At 48.0% G+C, this 16,540-nt stretch overlaps 1 protein-coding gene across 4 annotated transcripts; it reads left to right on the top strand.

Annotated features, from left to right (window-relative positions):
- The first annotated feature begins 597 nt into the window (after positions 1 to 597).
- On the top strand, positions 598 to 16,445 carry LOC143478111 (protein moonraker-like). Of its 4 annotated transcripts, none has more exons than XM_076977055.1 (16): positions 598 to 1,068; positions 1,301 to 1,594; positions 1,692 to 1,935; positions 2,029 to 2,138; positions 2,298 to 2,360; positions 2,799 to 3,020; positions 3,198 to 3,393; positions 3,488 to 3,672; positions 3,793 to 3,926; positions 4,059 to 4,217; positions 5,093 to 5,182; positions 5,302 to 5,389; positions 6,070 to 6,145; positions 6,387 to 6,507; positions 14,609 to 14,830; positions 16,247 to 16,445. In XM_076977055.1, the coding sequence occupies exons 1-16, from the start codon at positions 940 to 942 to the stop codon at positions 16,383 to 16,385; spliced, it is 2,472 nt and encodes an 823-aa protein (XP_076833170.1). In that variant the 5' UTR covers positions 598 to 939; the 3' UTR covers positions 16,386 to 16,445. The 4 variants fall into 4 exon arrangements, 3 of the variants coding, with proteins under 3 accessions (XP_076833170.1, XP_076833172.1, XP_076833171.1); XM_076977057.1 differs by having other exon boundaries at positions 5,111 to 5,182; XM_076977056.1 differs by having other exon boundaries at positions 3,796 to 3,926.
- The last annotated feature ends 95 nt before the right edge of the window (positions 16,446 to 16,540 follow it).

Genomic DNA, 16,540 nt, shown 5'->3' on the forward strand with positions numbered 1-16,540 from the left:
TATACCCACTGTGCAATACTTATATTTATATTTATACTGTAAATTCAAGATTGTGTACTTACTGTGTACCTACTGTGTATTATTTACTGTGTTTTTATGTTGTACTTGCTACTGCACTGGAGGATAGTGTACTGTACTGTGTATAGTGACAATAAAAGGCATTCTATTCTATTCTATAAGCGCATCATTTTCTTAAGCACCTCACCATTCATGAGCAGGACAATAAAATTCACTTTGAACTCTTGATCACATAAGAGAGTAAAGTCAATAAATTCTTAAGTGAATATTGACAAGAGACTTCAGACATAAATGGAAGTTATAGCTACAGCATAGAGCTACAGCAGTAAATCTTACTCTCTAGAGTTATGTGGTAAAATATAAAGTATATTAATCTGTAATAAAAAATGTGAATGATATTTATAAAAATACATATTAAGTTACAGGTAAAACGCAGACTAAGCTGTTGTGTTCATTACAACTTGCCTGTCTGCTTCATAGACCATTATGTACTAAGTTTCCTAATGACCGCGAGGTGGCGGTACAGCACCTAACCGAGCCACCCAACACAGTACATAAGAGTACAGAAGAAGACTTGTTGTCATGGCGCCGTTTTAAAACGTTTTGAACCTTCTCCTGTATGAAAGTTCATTTAAGCTGTTTGGATAGTTAGAAAATTACCGCATGATATGAAACCCAACGGGCGGGTTAGGGCGCCTGTAAATGGACTTATATTCAGTCGTCATTTCACTTTCTAAAGCAACTGAATTGGTTTCAGTAGGCAGTTTTCTTCAGTTGGGCACCGTTGAATTGATGTTATTATAATTAGCGAACGTTAGACAGATAAAAGTAGGAAAGTACATGTTTGAAAATGAAGCTCAGAGCTCGGATATAAACGTAGATGCAACTAGAGAGCTAAACTAGTTCGTTAGGTGAGGTTAAATGAACAGTGTGGATGAAGGCAGACTGAAGGGGTTCACAATGACAGCTGGGCTGAGTGACCATCATCCGGACACACGTGCGTGGGTCAGTAAAGACGTTTGTGCTCGGAGCCGAGGCCTTCAAACACAGGTACCTACTGTCTAATAATCAGCCCGTTATGTCGCAGTATTAGTGGCAACTTGCTTTTCATTTGTACTTATTCTGGGTCGCTACATAACTAGCCATGTATGATAAATCTACTGCTATTTTATAATTATTCCTAACACTTGTGAGCTAACAATTCTATGTTCTCTCTCTCTCTCTCACTCTCTCTCTCTCTCTCTCTCACTCACACACACACTCATTCACAACTACTACACAGCTTTTGTTTAATCTGGCCATGCCAAGCAGTGTTCACAATCGAGCGAGCAGCGTGGGGCCTCCAGCTCCCATTGTGATTGAGAAGCTGGTGCCTCACAGCTCAAAGCAGGATGAATCCGGGAGCTGTGACGGCTCCTTACGCCTCTCCGTCCTGTCAGAGGAGCGGCTACAGGCAGCGGTGAGACTGGCCAAGCGAGACGTCTACAGGAAACGGCAGGACTCCATAACCAGCCAATTGCGTAGATCAGAGGAGAGGTCTACAAGTCCAGACTGGAACAGCACAGCCAATCATCAGGTATCTGAGTAAAACAAAATCCTGTTTAATTACTGTTATATAGTAATTGTTATATTAATCAATAATATTAAATAATATTTTGTCTGATCAAATTTAGAGTGGTGTTTCCCCTAAAGGAGAGCAGAGGACAAGGAGCCCAAAGAGGCAGATGAAGTCCTGCTCTGAGGTGCTGGTTTACACTCCTCAGAAGCTCTCGGTGGCCCCTCTGCCTGACCACGGTCGGTCCCCTCCCACCAGGGACCCTGGCCCGAGAGGCGAGCCGCAGCTCAGCAGGGAGATCCACAAGCTCCAGAAACAACTGGCCACGTACATCCAAAGGATCGAGCGGCTGGCTGATAAAGGTACAGCGAGCTTATCACTGGTGTGCCATCCTCACGTTTCCTCGTGTGTGGGGAGGGAGGCTCTCCATGACCCAGTGTGACCGTCTCCCCCAGGGAGAGCACAGGAGGCCACGGTGGAACCGGAGGAGCGGCGGAAGCTGGAGATTCGCCGGCAGGAGCAGACGGCGCGCTCGTCTCGCCTCATCTACGTCCTGCAGCAGCAGGTCAGTGTGGAGTCCTGCACTTTTGCCGACGGTGAAATAGCACGAGTGGTGTGTTCATGTGATTTGTATTGATTGTGCAACTTTGCTTGAAGGTTTACAATTACTTGATATTGAACACGAGTATATGGATCACGTGAATCTGTTTTCATTTATACACAGGTGAAAGAAATTCAAGAGGATTTGGATAAGATGCGATTGCAGAGTGTAAGAGACCCCAAGAAGGCAAGTATGATGTATTTAATGCAGTGTGGATGTATGCCCAATAAAATTTGATTACTGCAGATTTTGTGGTACTAAGCGTGGTGTATCTTGCCACACAGTCAGATTGCACAGTAATCTAAAGAGATCTAAAAAAAATACCCGTAATAATGGAAGTTTGCTGGGAAAGTACACACCTGCTCAGTTTACAGTTATAGTGGATCCGTTTTCCCTTACCTAAGGAAAAAAGGCATTGGCTTATTAGATCTCCAGTGGCCAATTAAGGGCTGTGAAAACTCAGAAGAGTTGAAGAAGAGTAGCATGAGTTCTTCGTCAGACAAAATCATACGTCAGTCCCACGTGTGAACGCTGTTGTCTGATACACGGTCTTGTGTGTCCTTAAAAGGATGTTTCTTCTTTAACTTTTAACGTGCAACAGAAACGTTATTTGTGTCCTCCCAGTCAAGGGCGGTGGACAGGTTGGCCGCCGCCCATCGAGGGGCCGTCCGAGCGATGCAGGTGTTCATCAAGCAGCTGTCGGACCCGGCGGAGAGCAGAGTCCCCGCCCAGTGCAGGGAGCTGGGCCAGCTCATCCGCCAGCTCTCACTGTGCTCCGCCAGGGTGGACGTGGACCAGGGCTCCGCTGTGCCTCACACCGCCCTGGACATCCTGCAGACGTTGGAGGTGATGGCAGGGCCGACCTCGTGTCTTTTAAACCCCTGCGTTGACTGTTTGTAAGACTAAGATATGCTTGCGTGCGAGACTACGTACAATAGGAGTTCTAAATCACCCTTTAAAATAGCACAACCTCAGAGGCTTTTATTTGTGGCTGTGTCAGCTGATTTTACTTTTGTTGTTCAGACCTTGGACTCCATGCTGAGTAAGAAGGAGGGTGTCCAGGGGACTGAGGCTGGACCACGTGGTTCCTCACCCGGCAGAGAAAGGTCTCCCAGGGCCAGAGACCTCAGCAGGTCCTCACCACACGCACCTCGCATTCCAACTGTGAAAGATCCCCGGAAGCCAGGGAAACCCGCACCCTCAAAAAAGACCTTCCCAGGTGAACTGTGATCTAGGTCGTGTCCGATCTGGAGCCCCCAGATACGAATGCAATGATGGGACTTGACGGCTGGGCTTTTGGTCTTTGTGATCAGGCAGGAGAACGGCGGGGCGGCCCCACAGACGACCGCAGCTCTCGGATCAGGAGCGCGGCACGGTGATGGGGGCTGGCGCCCAGGGCCTGGCACACCTGGGGGAGGGAGGGGGAGGGAGGGAGAGCAGGCCAGAGCCACACAGCCACAGTCCAGCCACTGCTGCATCTCGTCCAGCCAGAAGCAAGGTGAGCTCACACAGCTGGGTCTTCTGGATTTCATCTGGTCTTTTGTCCATATTGAACACCAATGAATGAAACAAAAACCTTATGCTTTGAAATCTGAGGCCCATCTCTTAATCCACAAAGCAGGGTGGTCCTGTTCGAGATGTTGGCTTCCAGCAGGCCACTGTCTCATCCAGGCTTCGAGAAGGTCACCTCCCACAGAGAGAGGCCCGGGTGCCCTGGGTCCCCACATCTCCTCACTCCTCTACTAAACAGCAGTGCGTGTGATCACACACACACACACACACACACACACACACACACACACACACTTACCCACCCCAATTCTTCCTCTGATCTCTCCATCTTGCAGCTCAGGGTAGGTTTGTCTGTGTGTGTGTGTTTTGTAGAGCTGTGTCCAGCAGGCCAGAGCCCAGGTGTCTCTTCTCCCCAGCGAAGAGCTCCTCCCAGCCCGTAGGTGGGCAGGTGTCCCAGGCCCGGGGCAGGAGTAGCGCCCAGCAGGAGACGGCTGCGCACAGCTGGACACAAGCCCACCACGAGGCCCTCAGGTCCCACACACCTTCACCCGCTCATGTGACACTGCTTTATTTGAAAGGAAACCTATACAGAGGCTCTCGAGGCACGGCGGTTATTTAGCCTAGCATGGTTTGCAATATAAGACCTGGATTCTTTCACCTTTGAAAAATTACGGCCTCCTCGCCGAATGCCGCTGTCAAAACATCTTGGTGGAATGATGAAGTGAGAAGTGAACAGTCAGCACAGTGCTGTTGTGTTTGCAATGGATGAAGAAAATGAATGAGCTGAATTATTGCTGTGAAAACTAAACACAGCTTGGATTAGTTTGGCGTTTGCCATGAATTTGTTTCACACGATCGTTACTTGCACGTGGCCAGGGGCGGCACTCCTGATTCTATTTAGAAATTAGTTCTTGCCATAAATTACTTGTAAACTCCTGCTAAATGGGCTCATTAATTTATTTCACTCTGAGGCAGATCACAGCTGCTCATGCACTAAATCTATATCATGGCAAATGCTCCCGTGCCCTTGTGGGCTTGAAATAATTACAGTAGTAGTTTTTCTACTCATGCATATTGTGAAGGTGAAACGATACCTGAATGTGAAATCCTGAATGGCATCTTTTATTCTGACACCGATACACCAGGACTAGATACAAACGCCAGACCTGGAATCAGCTCTAGATACACGGCTGATAAGACGAGGAGTTCTACCTGTAACTGTGCAGTTACATGTGTTCCCCTGTAGAGGGCAGGACTGTTTACAAAAACAACATGTTGGATTACTCTCCTGGGCCTTAAGCACTGCATTTCTGTGTAACTGTGCCCTGTTGCACTGCCTATATTGTGTTGGAAAGTAGTGTCTGAGTTATTCATAATTCTGAAGTGTGTGTGTGCGCACTTTGCAGACATGCTTGGCTGGATAGGATGACAGAGGACAGACTAAAACAGCTGAATCAGCTCACTCAAGAGGAAACTGAGCGTATTAATAGACTCAGGTAAGTTAGTGACACCGGCCACCCAATCACTCCGTATGTCTGGGATCTGAATTAATCGGTTATGTTTGAAGCTCACACGTCTGCGTGTCTGCGTCTGCGTGTCTGCGTCTGCGTGACAGGACTGAGTTGCTCTCTCCTAGTCAGTGGGCCCAGAGAGCAGAGGAGGCAGCTAGAGAACGACTTCAGCCTCTGCTGGACTTAGCACAGGTAACACCTGCACAATAGCCCCTAAATCCCAATGTTACCTGTGACCCAACAAAGTAATACTGACAGGATTGAGGTGATTTCCATTTAAATATGAGCCTCGTGGGATGCGTTCAAGTGTCACCCTGGTGTTTACCGCTGATTTACATTTGCACTAGGGTCAAATCTCGAAGGGGATTCACTTGTATCACAGTTGAAATGTTGGGATTGGTATTGATTTGGTTATATAACGAATTATAGTAACATGCGTGTTTAGGTTTTGGCCAAAACGAAAACTCTCAGGCTAATTTCCGTGCAGGTGGAGGAGAGGGCGCGGCGGGCGGAGGAGGAGCAGGTGGAGGAGAGGGCGCGGCGGGTGGAGGTGGAGCAGGTGGAGGAGAGGGCGCGGCGGGTGGAGGTGGAGCAGGTGGAGGAGAGGGCGCGGCGGGTGGAGGTGGAGCAGGTGGAGGAGAGGGCGCGGCGGGTGGAGGTGGAGCAGGTGGAGGAGAGGGCGCGGCGGGCGGAGGAGGAGCAGTTCCGCGGCAGGCTGCTGCAGGACCCCGTGCTGGAACACATGCTGCAGCGCATGGAGGAGATGGAGGTGGGCCCACCGCTCCACCCTCGCCGGAGCGCTAACTCACGGGCCGCCCGGAACAGCAGAAACCTCAATCCTATGTTACGTGTTCCTCATTTTCCTTCTTTAGAAAGATCAGGAGGAGGTGCGAAGGCGATTCGCTACGATCTCTTACACAGATTCTTGGCACTGGGAGCAGGTCCCTGGTGAGTACCTAAATGGGGCCGAACCACCACTCAAGTGTTTACGCTCCACTGGACACGACCGGCCCAGGTGTGTGGAGAAGGCCCTGTTTAATTATTACTCTCTCTTCAGTTTGTCAGAAGGTCACAGCTGTTCATGTCTTTACAAACAGTGAAAATTACTACTGTGGCTTTGTAGTTGGTTTACTGATATTGCCCAGCAAGTGGCAGCATTGTTGAAGCAGATACTCTCTTGTGGTCTTAGGGGCCCAGAGGAAGAGTGATGGTTCGAGGCCTGCATCTCCACAACCCATCAGGCTGACCAAAGCAGTTGTGAAACCCTCCACCACTGGGGACATCGTTATACAGAAGCCAGTGGAGAGCAGGTGAGTGGGGGGGGGGGGGGCACCAGACTCCCTGTACTGAGTTGGGGCTTCTCCTAAAACCATGTGATGCTTTGTCTTCCCCATCCTGACCACTGACGCTGTGGTTTTCTGCTCACTTGCCTCACTGTCGGAGACGTAATATATTTAAAGGAATGATGTGCAGTTGAACAAGTGTGTCCTCCAAATTGAGTTTGGCTGAAGGAAATGAGTTGAAGCATCACTGAACTCCTCATCTCATGCAAACACAATAATTTGATAAAATTAAGTCTAAGAAACACTCAGTAATGTGCCATAAAGAAATTAAGAGACAAATTGAGCAAAAGTGTTTGTGGTAATTTACAGTAATTAATCGTTGCCTGATTTCTTTTCCTCCTGCCTGCAAGGCAGTTCTGGGACTGTTGCGTTTCTTTGCATTGCAATGCTTGTCAGTGGACTCGAACAGCAACCGAGAAATTCGAACGGATTTCGGAAAGATCCGCTGGCTCTCGCCTGGTCCGCTGTCTGTGCGGAAGACCGGAGACGACCCCATGACCATCTGTGCAGAGAACGGTAGACTGTCCCGTGACCGTCTGTACGGAGAACGGTAGACTGTCCCGTGGCCATCTGTGCGGAGGACGGTAGATTGCCCTGTGGCCATCTGTGCGGAGAATGGTAGACTGCCCCGTGGCCGTCTGTGCGGAGGATGGTAGACTGCCCCGTGGCCGTCTGTGCAGAGACCCGCCGTCCGCTGCCACTGCTCTGTCAGTCATCACAGATGATGAAAGGGTGCTGAAAGTGCTGAGAGGCACAGTGGTCAGGGACGTCAGCAAAATTCAATGGACCAGATTCAACAGCTCCATTTTGGAGATTAAAGAACTAAAGATGTCCTGTAAGCGCGACATGGCCTGACTCCCCCCACTCCCACCCCTCACCCGTGCTCCCCAAGTTCTAGTGCTGCTGAAAATGTTCCATAGAAACTTTGGGGCACTGTATCAGAGCTCTTTTGATGACACGGTCTAAACTAGTCCATGCTGACTGGGATTTACAGGGATCACGGATGTCAGCAGGCCTCTCAGACAGAATTGTGTTCTAAAAGCAAACAGGCCCACTAAGTGCTTTGGGCTTTCCAGAAAACACTTCTGACCCCCTAGAAAACAGTACAGCACTAGCGGTAGAAACCACTGCACAAGGAAATACTGCTCAGAGTACAGTATATAATGCATTTGTGCTGTTAATAATAGACAATAGAACTTTTTGGATGTTTCTGTACCCTAAAAAGGTGTTTTAGTGTAGAACTCTGAGTAGTGCATAAATTTGGATTATTTAGCAGGAGCTCTTCCCTGCTGACTACAGCAAATATGGACTGCTCTGTAGGGTTTCCCCAGGGGCATGAAGAGGTCTCTAATGAGCTTGTAGAGAGCGTTTAAACAAGCTTCCAGGCAGACCGCTGGTTCACACCAAATTGGAACGACATGTTCAGGAAAGCCAATCCGCTACTGTCAAGCCTACTGCCTCACGCATCCAGCAGTGGAAATGAGCCTGTCACGTTGACCATGTCTCCATCTGGCCTGGGTTTGCACGTCTGGCCTGGGTTTGCACATCTGGCCTGGGTTTGCACGTCTGGCTTGGGTTTGCACGCCCGGCACTTCCAAATGGGCTCCGGCACAAAGGAAAAAAGCCCGACTCAAAAGCTTCATCTTAGTTCCCAGACAAGTTTACTCATAAAGGGATGGGATGAGGAATGTCGAAATCCTCTTGGGGAGATGTTTGAGTCACCATGTCAGGCGCTCTGTCAGCAAACATCTGCAGGCGGCTGGCAGCCAGCCAAGCAGGATTTAGGCCCCTTTCCTAATGTGGAGCCTGCCAGTTTTTTTGTTTGTTTGTTTATTTATTCGTTTGAAGCTGCTCCTTGAATTGCGTTCAACCGAGAAATGGGCCACGTGTACAACAGAAGTGAGCGACTTTCGATTTTACTGATCGAAAATGCTAAACATGAGCCACAATGTCAAGTCGGTGCGATCCATTGCCCTTCCTTCCCGTTTGGTTAGTCACATACCGGCTACAACACGCACGTTAATCGTGCACAGCAGGCCGGACAGCAGCTGTGGCGCGTGTGGAGGAGCGCGAGAAGCAGCCGCACCAGAAAGAGGCTAAAAACGTTTCATTCGAATCATCGCGCGAGGGTTAGCCGCGTCCGTGGTAAATACCACCGAGGTCAACGGTCTTGGCCTTTGTGCGGTGGGACAGAGCGGTTTGTTAGTTTTTCTCAGTCGCTTTGATGCATTTCTCAGATCAGGATTAACATTTGCACCACAGTCTGTGCATTTCTCAAAACAATTTGTTCAAACAGCACCACACAATGGTTGGCTACCTAAAGCCTGTACCTCACTCACAATCCTTTGTTCATTCCTCAAAGGTAAGTATTTATATCAGTAAACATGTCCGAGTCATCAGAATTAAAAGTTCTTCAATCATTGATTACGAACAAGACAGTGAAAATGATTAGTCCTGTAATCATGTTTACTCTGTAAGGATTTTCTCAATGTTGTTCTTTTGATGACGGATTGAACATACTTTATAAAGTATGTCAATTTTAGCAGTATAAAATTACACATTACTGTTTATGTGAGCATGATTGTAAGAAAATGGACAGAAATCCATTGATGCATTCTTTGTAAAGAAATTTATTGATGGATCATGTCATCAAAAAATAAACAAACGAGACAAGTCTGGAAAAACATTACTTTGCACAAAGAATAAAATGTTCAGAAATTTAAACGTAGGAAACAAGCAGCATTGTACAGTGTAAATCACAGTGCTGTTTTCTATACCTCCTGACGTTCTTGTCTGTTGGGCCACATATTCTCATCCACATCACAACAGATATCTTCCCTTGCAATGCAGCGTGGACAGAATCTTTTGGAATGTCTAATCCAGCCTCTGCAAGCTTCTGCTGTGATGTCATCACATGCTGCATCCATGGCAGCCAGCAGAGCCATCCGAGTATGAGGCTGCCGATCGTAAACCTTCACCTCCATGCGGAGAAGAACTCCTCAATTGGGTTCAGGAATGGGGAATAGGGTGGGAGAAATAGCATCAGCACCCTGTTGTGGTTTGCAAACCATTGCCTGATGATGTTTGAATGATGGAATCTCACATTGTCCCAAATTACCACATAATTTGTTACAGGTAAATCTGGAGCCTTTTCATGGTCATTTAGAGCCATATCACCATCTGGGATGAGATCCCTGTAGAGTGTATCTATGAATGTGACAAGATGCTGTGTGTTGTATGGCCCTAAAGTGGGAATATGAGTTAGCACACCCAATTCTGAAATGGCTGCACACATAGTGATGTTCCCTCCTCGTTGGCCAGGTACATCAACGGTGGCTCTGTGTCCAATAATATTTCGACCACGTCTTCTGCCTTTTGTCAGGTTGAAGCCAGCCTCATCCACGTATATGAATCGATGAGTTTGCTCACTTGATTCCAGCTCCATTATACTCTACATTTCAGAAGATACAAAAACAAATAACACAAAGTTATTATCTTACAGTAACAGAATTCACTGAAGATCACAACAAATGTACATTAGTCAAATTTACTGTACTTTATCATTACACAAGGAACTATTTACTGAAATGGGTAGTTACTGTATGCACGTAGATGATTTACCTGCACATACTGATAGCGAAGCTGCTTCACTCTGTCACCATTCCTTTCAAATGGTACACGATACAACTGTTTCATTCTCATCTGGTTTCTTCTAAGCACTCTGTCAATAGTTGAGATGCTTACTGACTGTATGTTTTCAAAGATGTCATGGTTGTCTATAATGGCACTCTGGATCTCCCTAAGTCTAATAGCATTATTAGCTATGACCATTTCACAGATGGCATCCTCCTGCTGAGGTGTAAAAGGGGACCTCTGCCACCCCTGTGAGGTAGTCCTGCAGACCTGTGTGGTACACAAGTAGTAAGGCAAAACAAGACCGAGTTGAGTATACTTTTAGAAAATGTGTAAAATTGTAATATGAAGTGTTAGTGTGTACTGTAAACATAAAAGTATTACAGTATAGAGTTATTTGGATTACCCACCTGTTCTCTCTACGAAAAGTTTGGATTATTGAGGACACGGTTGATCTCCCAACATTTGGCTGCGCCCTTCGTCCAGCTTCAGCCATTGTTAGGCCATGATTGACAACATGGTCTATAAGTGTGGCCCTTATTTCATCTGCAACATGCCTATGTCCATGGCCTCTTCTACCTCTCCCTCTGTTATGCCTCCTTTCTCCCCTTCCATGCACTCCTACTGCTCTTCTTACTTCTGGCTGTTGAGCCTGCTCATTTCTTTGTGGATCTTCCATTGTTAGAAATTGTAGAACTGTGTGTTGCTTCCAGTAGTCTATATATGCTTGCCAATTGAAGGTTCATGAGATGCACCTTAGAGTAGTTTCAGAAAACTGCTTGATAATTAGTTGATCTAGAGCAGGTATCACCAAATGGCGGACCGCGGTCCGGATCCGGACCCGAACGCCGTCCTGTCCGGACCAATCACATTCCTGATTAACTGGATACGGACCCAAATGCCAAAAAAATTTTAACGGGAGACTATATTTTAAACCGGAGAATTTATTTTCAGACGAGTGTTACGTTCACCACCCATTTGAGTGTTACGTCCCCCCCCCGCTCAACAACTTTCGTTCGCCCCCCCCCGATTTGATGTGCACAAGTGACTAGATGATATGCAAATTGAACGAGTAGTTTTAAGAAATCTAATTCTGATCTGAGAAATGCTCCAAAGCGACTGAGAAAAACTGTAATAAGGGTTCAAGGGCATTAAAAAATTACAACAAATCATCCATTTAGGTGCGTTTCAACATTAAAGCACACGGCTCAAGTTATTTAGGTGGTTTCTCTGGTGTCGTTCGCCGCACATATCAGATATTTATGTCGGGGCGGTACGTTATGTTTTACGTATGCCGGATGGAGTCCAGAACCGATCTTTGCTAAATTTAGGTTGATAAAGAGGAAAGTAATTACTTTTAAAGGCAAACAACTGATGTCGGGTTGGCCTCGTGTGGAATCACTTTGCCTTGAATATCGCTGCCGGTAGTGGTTTTAGTTGTGTCCCACTTGCCTAGAGGAGGAATTTTGAGCTAATCAGCATGTTTGGCCTGTAGTGGCTTCTGCACTAATAATAGCATCCGGAATCGATATCACACACTCGAATCAATAACCCAGAGCCTCCACGGGCCTTTATCTGGTGATTATTATGTGTGCTTTGTGCCTCAGCATTATCATTCATTTTCTCACAGGCCGCTGAGAGTCTTGTAAGTCTTTTAATAGCTTCATTTAACTTCTGGTATTGCTGCATTGTAGGTCAGTGTCAAATTTACATTAAAATAGACTGTTATTGGATCCATGTGGTATACAGAGACGAACCTCATTGGAAATGGATTATTCACAGACATTTGGTAATAAATCATATGACCGCACATTTCATTAAAGACTGTTGCCTACGAAGGAATTTATAATGTAAAAAAAAAGGTAATGATTTTTATGTTACAATATTAAATTTACCACTAGAGGGCGCAGTGGTGAGTTCTGTGAGTGTGCGTTTGTGGATGTGCCGATCAAGCTGCAGGGATGTGCAAGGACTGGGTACAGAGGTGATTACTGCTGTAAATATGGAGAAGCAGATATTGGGCCCAGCTGCTGATTAGTGCTCACAGCTCATTATGTCTCGTCTAATCTCCCATTCCCTGTGTTTACAACAAACATGGTTTAGCCCAGGAACACCCGCCGCTTTTAAACCCCCCCCCCCCCCCCCCCCCACCCTATCCACACTGTTCTCATAGGTAACTCTGAGCAAGTATTCACACGTTCAGCTAACACGTGGCATTGCAAGCATTGTGGTTGTCTTGTTGCTAGCGAATGGTGTTGAGATGGTGCCGACTCCTACTGAGCCAACATGGCGGAGGGCTGTGATTGGGCCATATGGCTTTTCCGTCTGTTTATTCGGAGACCGTTTGAGGCCAGGACTATGTTGAAGAAGTCTGTAATGAAATTTAATGGATTACTTTGCCATTATTCCATTATTGTGAACCCTGAACCAGCAATGACCAGTTTATGCTGTTCGGTTTTCTGAAATATTGCGTATTGCTTTTCCAAACCATCTCTTAGGAAGTGATAGTTCATGGATCCAGTGAAGGGCACAACAGGACCTGTGGATACATGAGGGTGTATGTTGGTGCAGTGCTGAATGGGTGGTGTGGTTATGGCACTGAGAACAACAGGCAGGAAGGGGTGGAGAGAGGAGGGGGGGAGATTATCTCCAGGGAGAGTCAGAGGGAGTGTGTGGTCAGCACTTCTCCGAGAGCGACTAATCTCGATTGACTATGGTTGGTCCAAAGTGCTGAGGGCTCTCATAAGCAGGTCAGATGATTGCTTGCAGTGCTGCTCAGAATTCAACACTCTTTTATGCCCATTCTCTCTCTCTCTCTCTCTCTCTCTCTCTCTCTCTCTATCACTCTTCTCTAGGGTCACATACTCTCTGCTCCTGGCTGTGACCTCTTGGTGTGAGGGCTGCATAACTTCTTCTGTCCTTTCACTTGTGCTTATACCCACCATGCCTTCTCCCCGCCGCCTAGAGACAGGCCTGCAGCCGCTGAAACTCAAAACTGCCCAATGTGTTTTGCAGCCTGTGTTTTGTGGTTGAACAAGCATGCGTATTTGTTGTCCACATCATCCATCTCCCCTCAGTCGTCGTCGTCCCCCCCCCCCCCCCCCCCACCCCCCCCCCCCATGGAGCTCTTTGCTGCCTGGTCTGGGAGTCCGGCCTGTGGTTCGACCCACCCACCCTCCCACTCTTGCATATATATCCACAGTAGCAAGCAGGGGTTCTGCTGGAGCAGATGACACTTCCGCTTGGCTGAGTCTCATGTGGGGCTGCTGGCTGCTTCTGGGCTCTCGACCGCTGTACTGCTTTTGGGACTGTGGGGGAGGCAAAGATATTTTCAGTTGCCAGCTGTGTGGTGTCAGAGGATTTAAGGTCAGGTGTGTTGGGCTTTGCCAAGGGGTGCGTGCGTGCGTCTGTGTGTATGTGGATGGGAGAGAATGAATCCTGGGTAGTGAATAGTTTTTTGTTGGTGAAGAGTATTTAACATGGCATTCGTCTGAAACTTTGTCTGCCTTGAGTAATTTCAGGTCCCTCATGGGTAGCTGCCTTGTTTCAGATTTTTGTTCAGTCTTTTGTCTTGTTTCCAAGAGAAAGGTCACTCAGCCTGCTTAGAAGTCCAAAGTGACCAGAACTGCATTACTATTCAAGGCACTTTTCTTCAGTGCTTTGTGAAATTAAACCCACATCCGTTAAACAAGCGGAGTTAATCTTCTACCAGTATGAAATTCATAACCCCTGGAATATTTAAGACCTCTTTTTTTGGCTTTGACACGACCTTCAATGCTAAAGTCTTTTCGAATGAATGCCTTTAGGTGGATGTCAGCAGGATGTGTTAGTTTAGCTGGAGAGTGCTGCCCCCCCCAGGTTATGTTCCTTTACAGATTAAATGTTCCTTCTGTAGAGCATGTTGTGATGAAGGTTTGGCACGTTCAGACCCGGCGCCTCAGCGGACGGCCTTCTCTGGGTAGGGGGACCGGTCAGTGTAATGCCCCCTGATGCTCCCAAACCACACCCCTGCTCCTGGCTGTGCATATGGCCCGAGGAGAGTGCATCCACTTCTGTGTGGCAGCTTTGGGCCCAGAGGGAGCCATGTGGCATCATCGCCCTGCTGGAGACCTGGCCTGTGTCCCCACTCCCTCCTATTGATGGGTGGAGCAGGTGGAGCTGGAACACGCCAGCCAAACTCGCTACTCACCATTGCTCTTAGAGAGGTGGTGGTGGTGGTGACCTGTTGGTATTTTACTTTCATCCTATCATTTGTTTTGGCTGTCTCTAGGAGAGCAAGTGGATGAGTTGACTACAAGCAGTTACAAGGGGGTCGAGCTCGTGGTACCAACTGTGTTCATTTTCACTCTTAACCTTGACTACAAAGGTTGAACATTGCTGGGATGATTCAGATGTGCGGCGATTGCTAACCAGCTGCTCGTGTGTCCGTTTCTAGCAGGGCATCGGAGAGCAGCTCCCCGCTGTACGAGGAGGCGTCTGCCCCCGTCCGCAGCCGTCCACCCCCCAGCCAAGCGGGCCCGGCGGGAGGGGTCCGACTGAGCGTGCCCCCCAGCGTACTGAAGAGCATCCAGGAGTACAGGGAAGCCCATGGCTCCTACCTGCGCCTGGTGTCTCACCAGCGCGTGGGCAGCTTCGACCCCTGGGCTGTTGCCGAAAGGTGAGATCCCGACGTGTCCAGCCAGCTCTGGCCGAAGCCCGTTTCGCCACTTCTTGTAAGAAAAGGAAAGAGTAGTGTATTTGTAAGACGCACACTGAAGAGGTTGGCCTTTTGAAATAGCTAATTTCGTGCAATTGATTTCTTGTATAATCCTTTGTGTGCCGGAATGTGCCGGAGCTGAAATCACATATCGGGACATGGCAGCACGGCTTGGCCATTGCCAGCACGGCCAAAGTGAGCACTGCAGATTACTCACAGCATCCATTTTTATTCCTGTGGTGACACATGCAGTAGGAGCTTCCTTTGTTTACAGCCCAGAGGCTGTAGTGCTCCTCAAACACGGTGCTATTTTACATGTTAACATTAGCTCCAGTACGGCCGGCAGGATCCAGACCGCTGGCTCTGTGCCCTCTCTAGCACATTCCAGGCATCATTAGCACATTAACAGAACTTTTACGTCTATGTAAGTCTATGCACAGTGTCTTTGAATTAGGATGCTGCTGGGAGCCCTTGAGCTAGATTAAGGTTAAACACGCCGTCCAGGGCATGGGGGGTGGAGGAGGGGTGGGGTGGAGGGTGGAGGTGAGGTGGGGTGGAGGGGGGTTAGTGCTCATTGAAATCTGCTCCAAGGGTTCCCAAAGGACAGCTGAGGACTTTCTCCTCTGTTCCTATTGACTGTGTGTGCTGGAGCAATATCTGCAGTGGACAAGACTTGCAAATCAGTGTGGAAAAAAAAGGCACAGGTTAAGAGGGGTCTCAGTTTCAACGTGGAGAGATTTTCATCTTTCTCCACTTTGGTGAAGAGAAGTAGAGAGAATTCTTATAAAACCTAACACACTAAGATGTTTGAAAAGATCTTAAATGGCATTTGGTGGTGGAATGACTTATTGTTCTTGAAGGATGTGAAAAGGATGGATGTGAAAACACGAGTTTGTTGAATCGACGTAGAGGCACTCGTCCAACTCCCTGTGCAGTCTGGGTAATGCGGCTTACCGGGACACCGAAGGCCCTTTGGCAGTTCTGCCTGAGGGCTGGAAATGCAATGAAACGAGGATATCGGCTACTCGACCTGCCTCTCCCACACAGGGTGGGGTTGGTGCAGGGAGGAGGGGCTATGGGACATGAGGGACTTGTCAAAATTCCGGCTTGTGGCTTATTCGATCATCTCTAACTGGGCGAATGTGAAACACTGGGTAAAGTGCTTGAATGCCCCATGGGTGTTTGGCAACAGAAGCAAGCTGGTGTTTATGGTGTGCCCCCCCCCCCCCCCCCCCCCTCTCGCTCTCTCTCTCTCTCTCCCCCCCCCCCCCTCTCGCTCTCTCTCTCTCTCTCTCACCCCCCTCCCTCTCTCTCTCTCTCTCTCTCTCTCTCACCCCCCTCCCTCTCTCTCTCTCTCTCTCTCTCTCTCTCTCTCAGTCTGGCTGAAGAGCTGATGACGGAGGCCTTGTCTGATGTGGCAGCAGAGTTCCAGGATGTTTGTGAGCAGTACGCCGAGGCCATCTTCACCTCCGAGTTCCTCCAACCTGTCCAGTCCCCTCCCCCAGCTGTGTCCTAGCAGTGCCACAGATAGGACTTCATCGTGGGGGTCTGCTGTTGTCCCCCTTTGTCCCAAAAATACCACTCTAACATTTTAATGCACTTTTGTATGTTTGTACTTTTTTTTTTACTGGGAGTGTGATCTTTAAAGAGAGTACAAGAGAAGCATTAAGA

This window comes from Brachyhypopomus gauderio, chromosome 16, assembly GCF_052324685.1.
Source record: "Brachyhypopomus gauderio isolate BG-103 chromosome 16, BGAUD_0.2, whole genome shotgun sequence".
In the NCBI taxonomy this organism is placed as follows: Eukaryota; Metazoa; Chordata; class Actinopteri; order Gymnotiformes; family Hypopomidae; genus Brachyhypopomus; species Brachyhypopomus gauderio.

What these genes read in the sequence shown, in the direction of transcription:
- LOC143478111 (XM_076977055.1), top strand. Translation starts at nt 940, where the DNA reads ATGAACAGTGTGGATGAAGGCAGACTGAAGGGGTTCACAATGACAGCT. An exon ending in ACATCCTGCAGACGTTGGAG is followed by an intron (nt 3,021 to 3,197) that starts GTGATGGCAGGG and finishes TTTGTTGTTCAG; the next exon opens with ACCTTGGACTCCATGCTGAG. An exon ending in CAGAAGCCAGTGGAGAGCAG is followed by an intron (nt 6,508 to 14,608) that starts GTGAGTGGGGGG and finishes GTCCGTTTCTAG; the next exon opens with CAGGGCATCGGAGAGCAGCT.